Source organism: Scatophagus argus, chromosome 7 (assembly GCF_020382885.2).
Source record: "Scatophagus argus isolate fScaArg1 chromosome 7, fScaArg1.pri, whole genome shotgun sequence".
Taxonomy (NCBI): domain Eukaryota; kingdom Metazoa; phylum Chordata; class Actinopteri; family Scatophagidae; genus Scatophagus; species Scatophagus argus.
The window spans coordinates 3,383,186-3,399,368 of record NC_058499.1 but is presented as its reverse complement, the minus strand read 5'-3'; the positions used below and the strand labels follow the sequence as shown (position 1 = coordinate 3,399,368).

Here is a 16,183-nt window from a genome sequence, read left to right as displayed (position 1 = left end):
GGAAGAGAATGGAGAGAGAGCAAAAGAAGAGAGAAGAGGAAAGAAACAAGATAGATTTGGAAAAGAAGAAGCTGGAAAACGAGATGAGAGTGATAAAGGAGAAAGAAAACAGGAAAAAGAAAAAAGAGCTAGAGAGGATAAAGAAGGATGAGGAGGAGAAGGGGAAAAGGGAGGAGGAAATAAAAAAGCCAGAGGGAGAGGCAAAGATGGAGGTGGACAAGATGGAGACAGAGAAGAGAAAAACTGAGGAAGAAATGAACCTGAGGAAGGAGGAAGAGGAGTGGCAAAAGAAAGGTGAGAAGGAGAAGGAAAAGAGGGAAGAGGAAAATAGGGGAGAAGAGAAAGCGGGGGCAGCAACTGAAGAGAGTGAGGAGAGAAAGAAGCAGGAGGAGATGAAGGGAAAGAAAGAGGAGGAAGATGCTGATGATGCAAAAGAGGTGGCTCAGGAAAAGATTAAGGAAGAAATGTGGAAGAAGGATGAAAGAGAACATGGAAAAGTAGATGAAGAATTAAACTTTGAGGAGAGGAAAAAGGAAGAAAATAATACCAAAGAGAGGGAGGAGGAAGAGGAGGCAACAAAGATGGAGAAGGATAGAAAAAAAATGGAGGAGGAGATGGACATGGAGGAAATGATAAGAAAACAGGAAGCGGAAAATACAATTATGAAAGAAGAACTAAGACCTGTTGGAGAAGACAAGAAGAGGGACAAGGAACATGAAAGGAAAACAAAAGAGGAAGAATGGAGGAAGAGTCAGAGGTACGACAAGGATTACAGAAAACCAGAAGAAGAAATGAGGCTCGAAGAAGATGAGGGGTTTAAAGGACATGATGTTGAAACCACAAAAATGGAAAATGAGGAAGAAAATAAGCAGGAGGATATTAGAAGAAAAGAGGAGGAGGAAAATGTAGATGTAGAGAGGAAGACTGAGGAAGAGATGGGAGAAAATAGGAAAGAAGCAGCAGAAGAAACAGGACTGAAAGAAAAAGAGGAGAGCAAAAAGAATGTGGTGCAGGATCAGGAGGTAAGAGCAAATGAGGAGCAAGAGAAAAGACCAGACGACAGCACGATAGGTCAAAATGAGAATATGTTTACAACAGTAAACTTCTCACAAGTGGAAGACGGCACCACCAGGACCTCAACAAACCTCAGTGAGTCTGCAGTCTGCTCCACCAGCACTGAAGCCACACCACAGCAGCAGAAGAAGAGCATCAGTCAGACGGTGGAATGCGAAAATCAAGTAGCCAAGCTTTCCACTGTGACTGTTTTTTTGGCCATGTGCCTCCCAGAGCACACAGAGCAGAAGAGGCTGTCATGGATGAAGGACTGCACCTCGTGGTCCAAACTCTCCCTCCAGAACAGGAGGAAGCAGAAAGGATGCGTCCGAAGTCGGAGAGGGCCACGGAGGCCTGCTGAGGCCAGCAGTCTGCTGCCTCTCTGCCCAGAATCTCTGCTTCGCTCCACAGGCTGGAGATCCCTGCATGAGGTAACCTTTGTGCCAGTGCTCAGCCAGGAAGCTGACATGTGTCTGGTCATTTTGACGCTGAAAAACTGCTGGGCCCTTAAGTGTCTTTGCCTCCCTTTCAGGTGACCACAGTGACCCTGGAGGACTTGCCCGCCTGTAGCTTATCCACGCTTGCTCAGTGTACTAAACTTCAGTCTCTCAGCCTCAGACGCTGTGGCCTCAAATCCCTGGAAGGCATCAGCCAGTTACCACAGCTCTGCCACATCGATGCACAGGTGGATATTCAGTCACTATATGGTTATAGTTTGTCTTGTTTTTGCCCCTTTTCAAGGGACATTAATCAAACCAAAGTTGTAATGACCTTTATTTTGTGCCGTTGGATAGTGCAGTGTTTTTAAAATGTTATGTGCTAAGATCTTCATGTGTTTCATACAGGAAAATGACATCTCATTTATCGACTGCGAAAATATGACTAGTTTACGAGTTCTTCAGCTCAGCCGCAACAAGCTGGCATCCATCCACGGTTTAGCTGGTGCTGAAAACTTGGATGTTCTAGACCTGTCGCACAACTCCATCACCCGCATCGGTGAGAACTGGAAAATAAATGTGATTGTGTTACACGTGAGGTCTCCAGGTGTTTGAGGTTTGACTGATTGTTCTGCGTATGTAGCAGCTGAAGATGTTTGAGACTTGATGAGCCTGAACCTCTGACAAGTCTGCAATACGCCACACGAGGGCAGCATCTCCCCTCCTTTTAGCCCTGTTCTTCAGTTACTTTACTACACTGACAAGTGATTTATACACTGAAGCCAGCTTGAGTCCTGAGGCTGAAGTCATATGAAGATATTGGTCAGAGGTTAGAGGCAAGAGGTTAAACACATTGGGTTGTACATTCAGCTACTGTAACCCATGAACTCATTATATATAGAGAGGAGAGGGCTTTTGGATGGTCTCTTTTGTGACATGCTTCTGCTGATACACAGACTGACAGTGTACTGTCCAATCTGAATGAGGGACAAACTCTTTTACATCTCATCACTAGCTGGTCTGGAGTCTGTGAGGAGACTGCAGAGGTTGTCAATGGATCACAACCAGCTGATCAGCACCAAAGGACTGAGGGACGTGTACACTCTCCTCCACCTGAACTGCTCACACAACCACCTGGCAAGCGTGGAGGGTCTGGAGAACAGTGCTCTGCTCAGCACGCTGGATCTGAGAGCCAACAGCCTTACTGAGGTAAATGAAAAATGTCCAGCTGATCACCTGTTGTGATGTCACTGTTCAGTTTTTGTGAGATCTGTGTAGAAAATGATTTGGATGATGGGTGGATACTCAACACGTTTTAATGAATTAGTCTCATATCATTCTGTTTTCATCTTGCAGGGATATAAATAATTTGTAAGGATTCCCATGGAAAATTGGCAAAAAACATTTTCATTTTGTTATGCTTATGCAGAAACAATAATCTAACATAATGTTCCATTTATTGTTTTTTTAAAATCAAAAACCAAAAAAATGATTTCTTACAGATATTAGGTTTGTAAAGCATAAGTGGTATAAAAAAAATCCTGGATGGGTTTAAAACCCTCATAATAAAAGCTTGAAAGTGTTACAAGTATGTATGATTTATTTAACTCAGCAACTCATAAGAGTAAGCTAAGGTGGAGAATCACATCATCACCTTGAGCAGATCGTTGAACAGCCCTGCGAAAACGAGAGCAAAAACAATGTGCTCACACTGTTTCTATTTGTGGACAGTGCAAATTTACAAGTTGAACGAACATGAACTTTGACCTGCAGGACTCACAGATGTCAGACTGAAGCAGGAAGTGCATTCTTGAATTTATGAGTCACACAGGCTTCATTTGAACTACAAGGGAGATGCAACAGAGTCGGCCCACAAAAATAAAAGCACTTACAAACAAAAGCAATGAGTTTGATGACACATACAACTTTAGTATTCCCTAAGGCAGAGTTTAACACAGATGACTATAAACACAACAGGACTAAAGTAACTGACAGTGATGGATGGGGTCATTTAGGCATCTATGGACCAGCAGCAGCAGCAGCAGCCAAGTAAAGTTAGTCTAACCCCACAGTTTTCCCAGTGTTAGGCTGTCGACTTCACCCTGTTTGTCCATCAGCCCCCCAGTCTGAACAACCAGGTCCTCCTCAGAGAGCTGTATCTGGACGACAACAGCATCTCCTCCCTGCAGGGCCTCACTGCTTGCTGGCTTCCCCTCATGCAACATCTCTCTGTGGCCCAGAACAGGTACTTTCCTCCACTTTTCACAAGGCCTGTTGTGTGACTGAAAGTCAAATGAGAGAAAAACACACAGTATTTAGTTTGTCTCTCTTTTTGTTTTTGTAAATTGATGTCAAAAATTAAATTAGATTAATTTTCTAGGAGACTCATGCAACCTAGCAGATTACATTATTTTAGAAAGTTTAGCAATGACGTGAATGTTAGTTTAAAGGGACAGTTTGCCCAAAAATCAAATATACATATTTTCCCTTTTACCTGTAAGGCTGTTTATCAGAGTTTTATGACCTTCCTCAAGACAAATCAAATAACTTGTTGTGATCAGTTTGTTGAAGGAACTGTTTTCTTTTTGTATCACTACACTTTTTGTATCATCTACTCATATGCATGTTTCCATCTGTGTAATGATACAGTGTGGTGTAATAGAAGGAAAACAGTTCCCTCATGAAGCTGCTCATAAAAATATGTATTTTTGCTAATTAGCTGAACTGTGCCTTTAAGAGGCAGTGTACCTTCTAAAGGTTATAATGTGTTTCTGTATTTCCTAGAATTACTCAGCTGCCCTCCATGTCTGATTGTGTGTCGCTTGCAAATCTGGATCTTCGATTCAACTGCATGTCAGGTAACGTGTTGTCTTTATTGTCTAGATTTCCTCATGGTAAAGGCATCACAGAGTGGTCTGTGTGAAGCATTTTGTAAATTAGTTTTTGATTAGTAGTTAAGATTAGTATTAGTCTTACTACTACAGTGGGACACTTGCACATTTAGAATTGAGCCGTTTAACAGCGCTCGTCTCATTCCATCTGCACACTCACAGTCCTTCACAGTCCCTCTCCTTCCACTCCTTTACTCCCGCAAAGCAAAAGAGATTACAATAGTTATACATTTACATGCACATCTCATCTGCGTGACGCGGTCTGCTGTCACGCTGTATGACTCGAGAGACACAAGACGGACACAGTGAGTTCACAAGTCTCTGGGACACATCTATTCCTATTTCATGCAGCTGGTATGGCTCTGCGAGCCTAGATGAGACACTGTTTAAAGCGTTTTTTACTGAAAAACAGACCCTGACGAGATGAACTTGTGATTTCACTTCTCCTCCAGAGCTCCAGAACGTGTGTCAGAGTCTGGAGGGATGTCAGTTCCTGCAACAGGTCCACCTGACAGGGAATCCTCTTCAGCAGGAGAGTGGCTGGAGGTATGGCAAGGGCTTGATGGAGGAGACTGAACTCTTTTCTTGGCTCTGAATATATTATTTTCTAATCTGCATACATCTGCTTGTAGACTCAATAAGGCAGGTCTATTGTATTAAGCTGATTTAAATGTGCTCACTACTCTGTAAGTCTCTAATTTTCTAAATGGCTGTTCTCCTCTGTCTTTAGCACCATCTCTCCTGCAGTATCTGCTACACAGTTTCAAATCAAGATACTGTAATTAGAAATTTCCGCAGTTCTTTCTGGAAATTCTTTGGATAAAGGTTTCACTTTCAGCTTCCTTTGCTCTGAAATATCACTCGCAGTGATGGATGTTCAAAGGAACATACCAGCGAAAAGCCAGTATTTCTCTATCACAGATTTGCTCTGTTGGCTCAGGTAGTCTAAACATTCCAGCAGAACGCAGGCCTTCCTGTTCGGTTCCCAGGATTAGCACCGTGATCCGCATCCGCTATTAGATTACCGCAACGTGCCACCAACACCTGTGTGTACGCACGTCGCACAAAGTGCTCGTAATTCCCAAAATATTGATACAACAGAAAAATCAATTATCTTTTCAGTGTCAATTTGCTTATTCACTTATCGTGCTTAAATATTTTACTGACGTTAAGACAGTTGCAGTGAGTTTATATGAAAAATATGCAATGACCGCGTATGCTTCTATTGGCCTGCGATGAGTGATTATGTCAGCTGTTTAAAGTTTGTCAAGTAGTTTGGCTTCTCAGAGCTACTCACACCCACTGAGTTCAGCTTAATGTCCAAAATATGAAAAACTATACTTCGCTTTCCCCAAATATCCCTGAATGTTTCAGTTGTAGAAAATTCTTCTCTGGGTTGTTTAGCTAAGTGCATTTACACTTTTGTGTTGAGGGAGTTTCATCTGTCGTTTCTGCACCTTTAAACCATCAACACCATAACTGAGAAAAGCTGAGTTGCTTACTGTAAATATTCCTGCCTTAACATACTCTTGGACATTTAGTTCAATAATTGTGAGAGTTCTAACCAAAAATTTCCAATTTTTTATTTGGACTGTTTTGTGGGTTTTTCTCTGTCCAAAAGCTCTAAAAACATGGGTTACCCATATTAAGCCTCAACTGAAACATTACCTTAATATTTAATTGAACTTTAACTAACCCCCAATGCCAACAGGGGAGTTAACCCTCTGTATTTCCACTCTCATGCCCCGGCCCTTTCATCTAGAGCCAGTGATAACACGGGTTAAATTAAAGCACCAAAAGGAAAGCGCTAAGAATTACACTCCCTGTGGGCAGCGCCTGATCCAGGAGACGTGGAAGAAGAAAACACTGTGCCTGATTAATCAGGGCCACTTGAAGAGCATGTGTTTTGGAGGAAGTCATCACTAAATGAAATACGGACTTGTGCTCATACGGGCTGGAGAAGGAGGATAAAGGAATGTGAGCAAAGAACAGTGTTTCCCTCAGAGAGGAGGATGAAATTTATATCAATTTAGGAAAGGTTCAGGTTGAAGTCCAAGTATAGTCAACGTAGATGTAGCTGGAAGGAGTGAAAGAGATTCATAGCATTTAAATTGTGAAGCTCCTGTCTTAATTTTGAAAAAGATTTTGAATTTTTGCTTCAGTTTACTCCAAGAGGAAAAAATACATTTTACTTCAAGCTGATAATTGGAATTGCTGAGAGCAGTGCAGAGGTTATCACAGAACAGAGAGAGTCGTCTTTCTGAAACCAGCAAAGCTCAGTTTCCCCAGTTCTCTAATGAGAATCATCCACTGTAAACATCCAAAACTGATCGACACCGACCTGTTTTGTGCATAAATCTGCTCTGTGTCCTCCCAAGTGTGTCCAAGTGGCGTCCATTCCTGAATTGAATTACATCCCCACCTCAATGAGCTCATGCGACGATCAAAAGGTCGTATTTGGGTTTGGAGCTTCATTTGAAGACAGCCAGCCAGACGACATGCCCAAAGGGTTGGAATCTAATCCTGATCTGTATCAGAGAGACCAAGTGGGCTACATCAAAACCGCATCCCTCTGACAGTACATAGATCCTGTCCTTTGCGGTCATGTCTTTGTCTCAGGGTGGCAGAAGGGTTGAGAAAACTCTGCATGCTATCAGTGTGCAGTATGAACACTTACATGGGTTGAAATCCTCTGCAAGGGCCCCAAGTAAAGGGTTCACAATCCATATAGGATCAGAGTAAAGACTTGTAAACTTGTAAAGAGGTACAGTATTAATAAATACTCAGATATTCACAAAAACACATATCATGAGCTGGTGAAATGAAAAGATCGCCCTCTACACGTTTTATTGTCCTCCAGTGACGTGATAGACGAGGTTTAAAACCGTACGGTGCTCTGGGAATCAAGTTTGAAAAAGCCAGTTGTTCAAAATGTTTTAAAAAATCGACTTCATAGCCTGAAGGCTTGTATTTTTACAGATTTTATTGTTGCTGTTCCCTTGTGTCCTGTAGAGTTTCCAGCTCCACATTTTCCCACTGAACACAGACCACATTTGGCCTCTGCTGGTGGACGCTCCGAGTCTGTTTCTCTGGCAGATAGTTGGGATTCCTCTGCTTGTACATCCTTAGCCCCAGGCAGCAGTTACCTCTCCCCCAGACTCATAGCCATTCAGGGCTCCCTTCCATTTCGAAAGCTGATGCTATCAAACACATGCTATTTGGTAGAGTTTTTATCCAAAGAAGCTGCCTTACTACAAGAACAATAAAAAGTAAATAATTCCATCAACTGTCTCACAGTGTATTCTAATTGTAATGCAAGTGTGCAGAATTAATACCAATGGATAAGGTACAGAAAGTTCACCAAATCAGTATAAATAGATTAGCTTAGTTATTCCAGAGGACAGAGTGCACTCAGCATACAGAGCAGCATCTAGTACGTTTGGCTTCCTCAAACTCTGCCTGTCAAGCTAATCAGAGAGTCGCTGCTCTAACCCCTCAGTATCAACAGAGCTTTGTGTCTTATCTCTTAGACCTGACAGAACTGTCAAACATGAGTCTCATTCTGAAATCATTTCTTCTTCGATGTTTTGTCTTGTGTGTGCAAATTGGAGAATTATACCAAAATACAGTTCTTGGCTGAAAATTTTCATTTTCCTTTCAGACCTTTTTGCATATTACAGTAGCTAAAAAAATTACAGGCCATTAAAATGTGGCCTCAATGACCACTGATACTTGATCCGGTTTGCTCTCCTTTTCAGGTCCACTCTACAGAAAGCAGTGCCTGGCCTGAGCCCCTGGCCCATCGATGGCCAGCAGACAGATTCTTCTCTGTCGCCTCCTGCTGTTCAGCAGGTCAGCTTGGCCTCAGGCGGCTTCCTAACGTTCTGCCAGGCTCAGCTTCAGCAGAATCGTGATTTACAGCAGCAGCACAGCAGGGAGCTCAGGTAAGAGACAAATGAATGACTGCACTGTCAGGGTGCGGTGTGTCCAGTGTGGATGAGCACAGGTCTTCTTAGAAAATAGCACAAAAATGCAGAAAATTGCACTTGACAATTCTCTAAGGTTTTCTTTAGTAAAATTAAGTTCATTCAGCACTGTATGTTTCCTCAGTAGTATATTGATAATAGGAGTAGAGGATAATGAAACATACAGGTGATACGTGTATATGTATTATCACATACTGGAGAAGAAAAACAGAATCACATGGGGAGCCAGAATAAAATTGAACAGGATGGGACCATGTGTATGGTCCCATCCTGTTTACAAGAGGTCATATTGCATGTTTTATCTTGGGCTGATCAGCCTGTCACTCAGGCACGAAGCAGTCAGGAATGTTAGTTATCCTCTTGTTATGTCTGATACATAGGGCGTAGTGAGCCTAAAGACAACGTCCATCTATTTTCACAAGTCCTTCGATGTCACTAGCCTCTGCACACGTTGACGCTGCTGTGCAAGACAGACCACCAACACTTACAGCAGTGGTCAACTTTCTGCTTATCTTCATGACCCTTCCAAATTACACAGCACAAAAGATGAAACGTGGCTGCGGCTACCCATACGGGTCACACCGAGGACTCCTATGGCTTGGGGGCCAGCATGGCGCTGCCTTTGGTTCACCTCTCACTGTGTGCCCTCTACCCCCCCGGCCTCTGGACAATGAGCCATTCTGAGGGCTTTTCAAGGACCAACACAGCCCATTTAACCCCTGGCCTGACCTTGTGTCTGACTGGGGTGTAGAGGAGGTGAGAGGAGTGCCACACGTCAGTCTGCTGGGGAGCGTAAGGTGGGAAAGCATGGGGTTTAACGGGGGTATGGTTTCACAACTTTTCTCTACAGGGTGTAAAGAGGAGGCTGAATTCTTTGTTCAGTACTAAACTTCCCTTATTTATGCTTGAGGTTTACTTTTTATCTTTTTTTGAGCAACTAAAATCTTTTTCTCCTTATATTAACGCCAAATTTCAGGAAAAAGCAAAGTCGAAACCACAACAGATGAGACTAATATTTCTGTATCTTGGAGTGATCATCTCTGGTCATCTCTGATCAACTCTCTCTAGAGAAATCCATAAAAAGAGTCCCACAAAAAGTTATTGTAGTGAAGAACTTTTTCTTCTCATGGAAATGTTCTGTAGTCTCCTTGCATGCATCCCTTGTTACCGAACAGTACGGCAGCCTGGAGGGTTAATTCAGTAGAACAGAGTGAATCTTAATATTCCTTTCCAGCAGTGGGCTTTTACAGTCAATATTCAACAAGACACTGCTATACATGCATATACATAAAATGCCTCACAGACTGTGCATATGGCCCTGGTTTAGAGACACAAGAACAATGCCACTTAACCAAAGTATTTGCCGTTTCGTGGATGTTTGTCATAAAAAACAAACAAAATGTAATTGTGGATCTTTGGCAGAACACAGCAGACACTCCTCTCTGGCATGAATGCTCAAGCTCACATGCCTGCATGTACATCAAAAGAGCCATTGATCGTCCCTCTGTTGAAGTGATCTCCACCTAATGCGATCAGAGTGTAAGAGACGAGGGTCAAAATTCACAGTCCTCATTCTGAGTAAAGACATTTCAAAGTTCAACTGAAAACAGTATGTGGCTTCAATGGTATGAATTCAAAGTGAGTATATTGGGAAATTACAGTCTTTTTAGTACAAACTTTCAAAAACATTTTATATGGCAGTTTTAGTTTATTATATCAGTGGTATCCATGTTGCTGGTGACCCTGGAGTGAACCAGCAGGTATGGGGAGTGGGGGTCAGTGGGGTCACAATCTTTTTGGCCCTCCCGACTCCTCTCTCCCTTGTCCCATTGAGATCGAAGAGCTGGGTCTTTGTAGAGAAAAAACTGTGCTACCTAAGGCTACTGGCCCTCCAGACTGGCTGGGTACTGAAGTGTCCCTGCCCCCCTCAGGGCTGAGGACACGGAGTTAAGCAGAGCCGAGCCTGCTAATAGATTCATTAAGTTTCCATTGAGGTGGCTTTGTAGTCAGTTTATCCCCTCAATGAAAGGGACATTATATGGTATTAGAGTTAGAGAGCAGAGCAACACACACACACACACACACACACACACACACACACAGAGTTGTGTTTCCATCACTTTTGGGGACATTACATAGACTTACATTAATTTCCTGGAGGCTTAACTACCACCTAACCATAACAAAAACATTACTTACCTAATCCTAACCCTTACTTTAACCTAACTCTAACCTCAGCCTAACCTTAAGGCAACTCTTCATCCTAATATTTAATGATTTGCGTTTTTGTCCCCATAAGTAAGGCAGGTTCTCACAATGTGACTGTGCAAACAGATTTTTGTCCCCACAACTGCAGGAATAAGTGCCCCCCCACACACACACACACATTCACCTCAGATGAACTAGAGAATCAAGAGTAAGGAATGAATGTGAGCTAAATCTGATATTCCATAGTTGAGTTGCAGTGAAGTAAATTGAATTTCTCAAGAAATTCTGCATGCTGAATTATTTACCTTCTCTAATATTGTTTCATAACAGTATGCTGCAAACTGAATTGCTCTGAACCTCATGTGAGTCAGAGACCATTAAACCGCTTCGATTTTGTTTCTTTGAACGATTAAATTTCCTTGCAGATATTATTTTTGAATGAATGTTTACACAAGGTACTGACACATTATCTGTTGTTATTTCTTAATTTTAGCTTTGATTGGAAATCTGTTTTAGAAACGGCACACTTGTCTTATTGTTCATGCTGTAGGTGTGGTGATTAAATCTTAATTGTACAAAATTAATCTCATAGAGTTTGTTACCAGGCTTTTTTCCAGATCCAGTTTGGCACTGAGATGATTTACTGACATTATTGCTCGCCCCAACAAATACACTTGAAAAATCAATTCAAAGTCTAAATAAAACTTACGTTCCTCAGATTGAATAAAATCTTTTAAACTGTTTCTCTCTTCATGTATATCTTCTGTCATACTTTTATGCAGCATTGTCAAAATCATCAAGCTTAGTACACTGTCACTTAACTAACATTTAATCAGTGCCATCATTTAGTGATCAGGCTTGTCCAGTCCCCTTGAATCACTGCACAGGTCCACTGGGAAGGTCTGTTCATGACTCATGGGGACTGGAGGATAGGATATAATTATAATCCTTAGAAATGTGTGTGTCAGTGGGTGTTATTCTCTTCGCTCACGTACAGTATGTACAGGCATTAAAAAGAATAAGCATTCCTGTTTAAAATAGTGCGTTTTTGTGTGCGTATGTTCACAGTAATGCCTCATCTTCCCTGGATGCTCTAAAGACCTCCTGCCGACACTTCACTGAGGCTCTGCAGCTGGCTACCGACCAGAGATTTGCCCATGAATATGGTGACACCACTGTGGTTGAGAAACACAGGGGCACCGTCCAAAAAACGCTTGAGGAAACACTTGACATGGTCAGTACCAATGGTGAGAAGTGTACTGAGCACCCAGAAAAGGAGTCTGCTGATAAAGTTTCACCCGTTTTTCCGAATGGGGACAACATCACATGCACCTTCTGGACTTTCGATGAGGAGGCAGCTGTAGAGGGTCGGCGTGACGCTGTTGCTATAGCTCCAAAGAGAGGACCAACAGTTAACAAAGTTAACTCTGGCAGTGTGCACTCCATGGCAGCAACAGAAAAAACAATTTCCTCCAACCTTAACGTGGCACCTGTGTCCAACCATCGAGATCTGGAACTCCAGAAGTAAGTCATCAAATGTTCTGAGTCAGTAGAGTCCACTTGTGTGACGACAGATCAGTGAGATCAGCTGGTGTGGAGCGTGTAATGAAAGCCTCCAAATTCTGTCATGGTACGCAAGTGGACCCTGCCGGCTTAAAACAAACACCCTCGTGTTTTATATAATTCTTTTTATAGCAGATCAGCATTTTATTAGTTTCTGTTGCAGAACATTCATCATCATTGGAGCCTCCTTTTTGTGATTTACAGCAGAAGATGTTGAACATCTTATTCATTTTAACACGCAGCTTCATCATTAACACTGCACTATCTTTGGGAGGTTAATATATCTTTCATATGAAGGGTGGCTCTGGACAGGCTTAAACTCCCCAGAGTCCTGCTATCCAGATGTCTGCTCAGAAATAAATTCATGTCATGAAAGGCGAAGGTGCTATGACATCATGTGCATCCCTCACTTTGTGTGTGTGTGTGTGTGTGTGTGTCCTTTGTGGAGCAGCACAGCAGTAGTTGTGATTCAACAGCAGTGGAGGAAATACAGACAGAAATGTGGGAACATCAACAACCTTTCCACAGCTGAAAACGGGGGAGGAAGAGGAGGAGATGGAGCAAAGCCAAAGTCAGGACCTTCTTATTTTAACAGGAGTTCTGTTGGCCAAGATTCTGCAGCAACTGTCATCCAGGTAAAGCAGTTGTTCTTGTCAGACATTTTGACTTCTTAGTTTGACTTCCTGTACAGGAGGTTAACTTCATTTACTGGACGTTATGATGAATGGGCAACAGTTTTCAAACTGCATTTGTCGCCTTTGTTATATGGAAAACACACATCTATAGCTTACAGGGAATTTCTTGCATTTGACCATTTTTGCAGCATCCTCCACCAAACTAGTCTTCCCCCGATGCGATTTTGAAAGGAAAGGAAAACTTTCCTGCGTGTGGTATGGCAGCTGCGTCAGAAAACAACTATCCAGTCAGAGCAGAGAATGTAAATGATGGGCTGGGACAGAAATGACAGAGCATGAGAGGCCTTCTGCTTTTCGTATCTGTACCGTGTGTGTGAGTAAACCACATAGTGTTTTCTCACAAGGTTCTGCCAGACTTCACTGTACACAATAGTCTGGTTAAGTGTGACTACCTAACTGGAATGTCTGACCTGAATTTAATCAATTAACTTACATTTTCTCCTACAAATTATGTCTATGTTTTAACTGTGTAACAAGAACAACATGTCCATGGTTGCATTTTTGTAGATGTTTTTAAAGTGTTTTTATTGAGTTTATTGATTCATCTTTTAGTCTAGAAACTGTCTGGAAATGGTGAATATCCATTGCAATCAGAGGTCTCAATATTTAATGTCTTCAGACTTATGTTTCCAAACTTCATAAGCAGATCTTCACCACGTGAACGTACCAACAGAATGCTGTAGCGGCCAAGCAAATGGTGCTGCTGATTGGACAAATGACTAAACTTGGCTCTCTCTTAGGTGCCATATTGTAAATAATGCAACATGAGTTATAGCTAGTGGAATGGCAGATGTGGACCGTGCCCCAAAAAAAGATCTTTAATGGCTCACGATGGCTGTTTATCATGGGGTTTACTAGACAGTACTATTAGTTTTTGGCCAAATCGCCCACCCAAAGTTCAGAATCAGCCTGGTTCAGGACAGATGAGAGCCTGCATGTAAACCCACCGACCTCAGTAGACTTTTCCAGTACTGTAGCTGAAGTCTTGAATCACCTTCACACAGTGGATGTCTGAAAATGAACATTTTCACCCTTGAACATCCATCTTCAGACCTCATACGTGCTATGGAAGCTTATTCGGCTAATCCTCTGCATATAGGTGTAAGCTGTTGTTCTGAAAAACATGCTGCTCAACACTTCTCCCAAATCCCTTTTCAACACGAAAGTGTTTGATGAGTCCTTTAGGAGGTGGGGGCGCGGGGGTCTGGTAGAGTAGAGTGTGTGTGCAGCGGGATGTGGGGGGCATGGGTGATTAATCAGATTCCAAAGAAGTGCGGTTGTAAGAGTTCTGGGATTCCTGGTCGGCTCAGCTTGAAGTGAAGTGTGCCCCCCCCCGGCCCGTTGGGAATTGCAGGATTTAAAGGCACACCGGAGCTCCATTTGTCTCTGAACATCCCGGAGTCACACAGAGTTCAGACAGCAGAACACCCAGCAATTAAAAAGAGAGGTTAACATGTTTTATCTCTCTAATGGGATAACACACAATATTTACGTTTGCCCCGTGATTCATGGAAGGCTTTCTACTGTACCATTTGTTCTTTGGGTACCTCCAGGCGTTTTGGAGGGGCTTCACTCTAAGGAGGAGGCTTGCATCTGCTCTGGCTGCTGTAACATGCCCCGACACCGGAGAGGACGACACCTTTGAGGAGGTGGACGTGGATGAATTTGTCTTTGATGAGGTATGCACACAAGTTCGTGTGTTCTTCACTTTCATATTTCAGTCACTCCCCATCCCACACACTCACACACACAAATGAAAAAGGCACAAAAACGTAGAGTTTATGCATAAACCTCTGAACACAGACACAAAATAATCCACACTTCATCTGACATCACATTACACACAAACACATATCCACAAATATGTGACTGTGGTATTGTCTCTCATGTATGGTGTTACATGTTTGGTTCTGAATATATATATATATACATATATATATATATATATATATATATACATATATATATATATATATATATATATATATATATATATATATATATATATATATATATATACATCAGCGCTATGTATAATTTTTTTTTTTTTCAAAAAGGCAGCACTGGAGAAGCACTGGACACTGTTGCTTTCTGAAGACTCACCTTCCAGTCATTATCTCTTGTCAGAGCAGCCACTGTCTCTGAAGGTAAAACAGCTGTCCTGGGACATTCTGTAACATTCTTAAAACCTGGTGGGCTGCTATTGTAGTGAAAGTGGCCAGTGAAAATTGGGAATTCCGACAGTTATTTTTTCGCTCTGTCCCTTTCACATCTTGCCCTCCCCCCCTTCCAGGATGTTGCACTCCCTGATTGATCTTTAAATTTATTCTCTTGAAAAACAAGATTATTTCCTGGAGGGCTGAAGGGTGCTCTGCACCAGCAGATGTAATTTTTCACGCTGGCGGACTGTCGTCCTGTTTTTTCCCCTCCATTTACCTCTGGTTGGATCTTTTCTTTGGAGCGTGCTCAGCACTGTACATCATGGTAGCCGTTTTAGGCCAGCTGATGCAGTGCAGCTGCTGTCGTGGCGGGCCTCAATGTGTTGACGCTGAGGTACACATCAAAGGTGGGGATGAACAATTTAGCACTTCCACAAAGAGAAAATGGGATCTGGAGAGTAATTAAGCTGTTAGTTTGACTTACATATGAGCATTCCTTGAGAGTGAAAACTCGCTCTGGTTAAAAGTGTCAGCCAAATACCTCAAAAGAAAACATGCACTTGACTTAAATTTGACTCGACATTATTGTATACATTATATTTCATTCTCCGATCTATACCGAGAACTGTAAGTTGTCTCGATGGTTTTTCCATTTAGAGCTCCAGCATCATGACCATCTCCACAAATGAGGATTCAGTTTTTGCTAAGGCAGATGTGACGATTCTTAAGATAAATGGCTACTGTATACTGCCTGGAAAGTAGTCTACTCAGAATCAGAATCAGAATTCCTTTATTAATCCCTGGAGGGAAATTCTTGAAATACTCAAAGTGATACAACCTTCCAACATTGTCTGGAAATCTTAGCTTCTGACTTTTAGAGCAAACAAGTTGTGAAATTTTTTGACAATAGACATAAACAGACATGGTCACTGAAAGTGCTTGAATTTCTGTATTTTGTGTAAGAATAGAAATTAAAATTAGTAAATAGACTACATTTTGCCATCTGTATGCAGGTCTCCTGCAATTTCACCATTGTTTCCTTGGGAGAAAGTTTTAAGTTGAATGATGCAGATTATGGCAAGCAAGTGAAAGAAAGCTAACATTAAGTGAACCTTGAGTTATACCTGGAAAATGTAAATTCCTGGACTTTGGCTCACCAAAGGCCTTTACAAAGGCTGGCTTGTCTGTAAC

General features: G+C 42.1%; 1 protein-coding gene across 1 annotated transcript in view; it reads left to right on the top strand.

The window, feature by feature from the left end:
• The first annotated feature begins 68 nt into the window (after nucleotides 1-68).
• lrriq1 (leucine-rich repeats and IQ motif containing 1) overlaps nucleotides 69-16,183 on the top strand; it is a 30,313-nt gene continuing 14,198 nt past the window's right edge. The window contains exons 1-12 of the mRNA XM_046394101.1: nucleotides 69-1,484; nucleotides 1,586-1,738; nucleotides 1,899-2,049; nucleotides 2,506-2,699; nucleotides 3,608-3,735; nucleotides 4,275-4,348; nucleotides 4,834-4,927; nucleotides 8,140-8,325; nucleotides 11,644-12,099; nucleotides 12,590-12,773; nucleotides 14,387-14,512; nucleotides 14,891-14,980. Coding sequence (XP_046250057.1) covers nucleotides 84-1,484; nucleotides 1,586-1,738; nucleotides 1,899-2,049; nucleotides 2,506-2,699; nucleotides 3,608-3,735; nucleotides 4,275-4,348; nucleotides 4,834-4,927; nucleotides 8,140-8,325; nucleotides 11,644-12,099; nucleotides 12,590-12,773; nucleotides 14,387-14,512; nucleotides 14,891-14,980 — 3,237 coding nt within the window. The 5' untranslated portion in view covers nucleotides 69-83. The remainder of the gene's footprint in view (nucleotides 1,485-1,585; nucleotides 1,739-1,898; nucleotides 2,050-2,505; nucleotides 2,700-3,607; nucleotides 3,736-4,274; nucleotides 4,349-4,833; nucleotides 4,928-8,139; nucleotides 8,326-11,643; nucleotides 12,100-12,589; nucleotides 12,774-14,386; nucleotides 14,513-14,890; nucleotides 14,981-16,183) is intronic.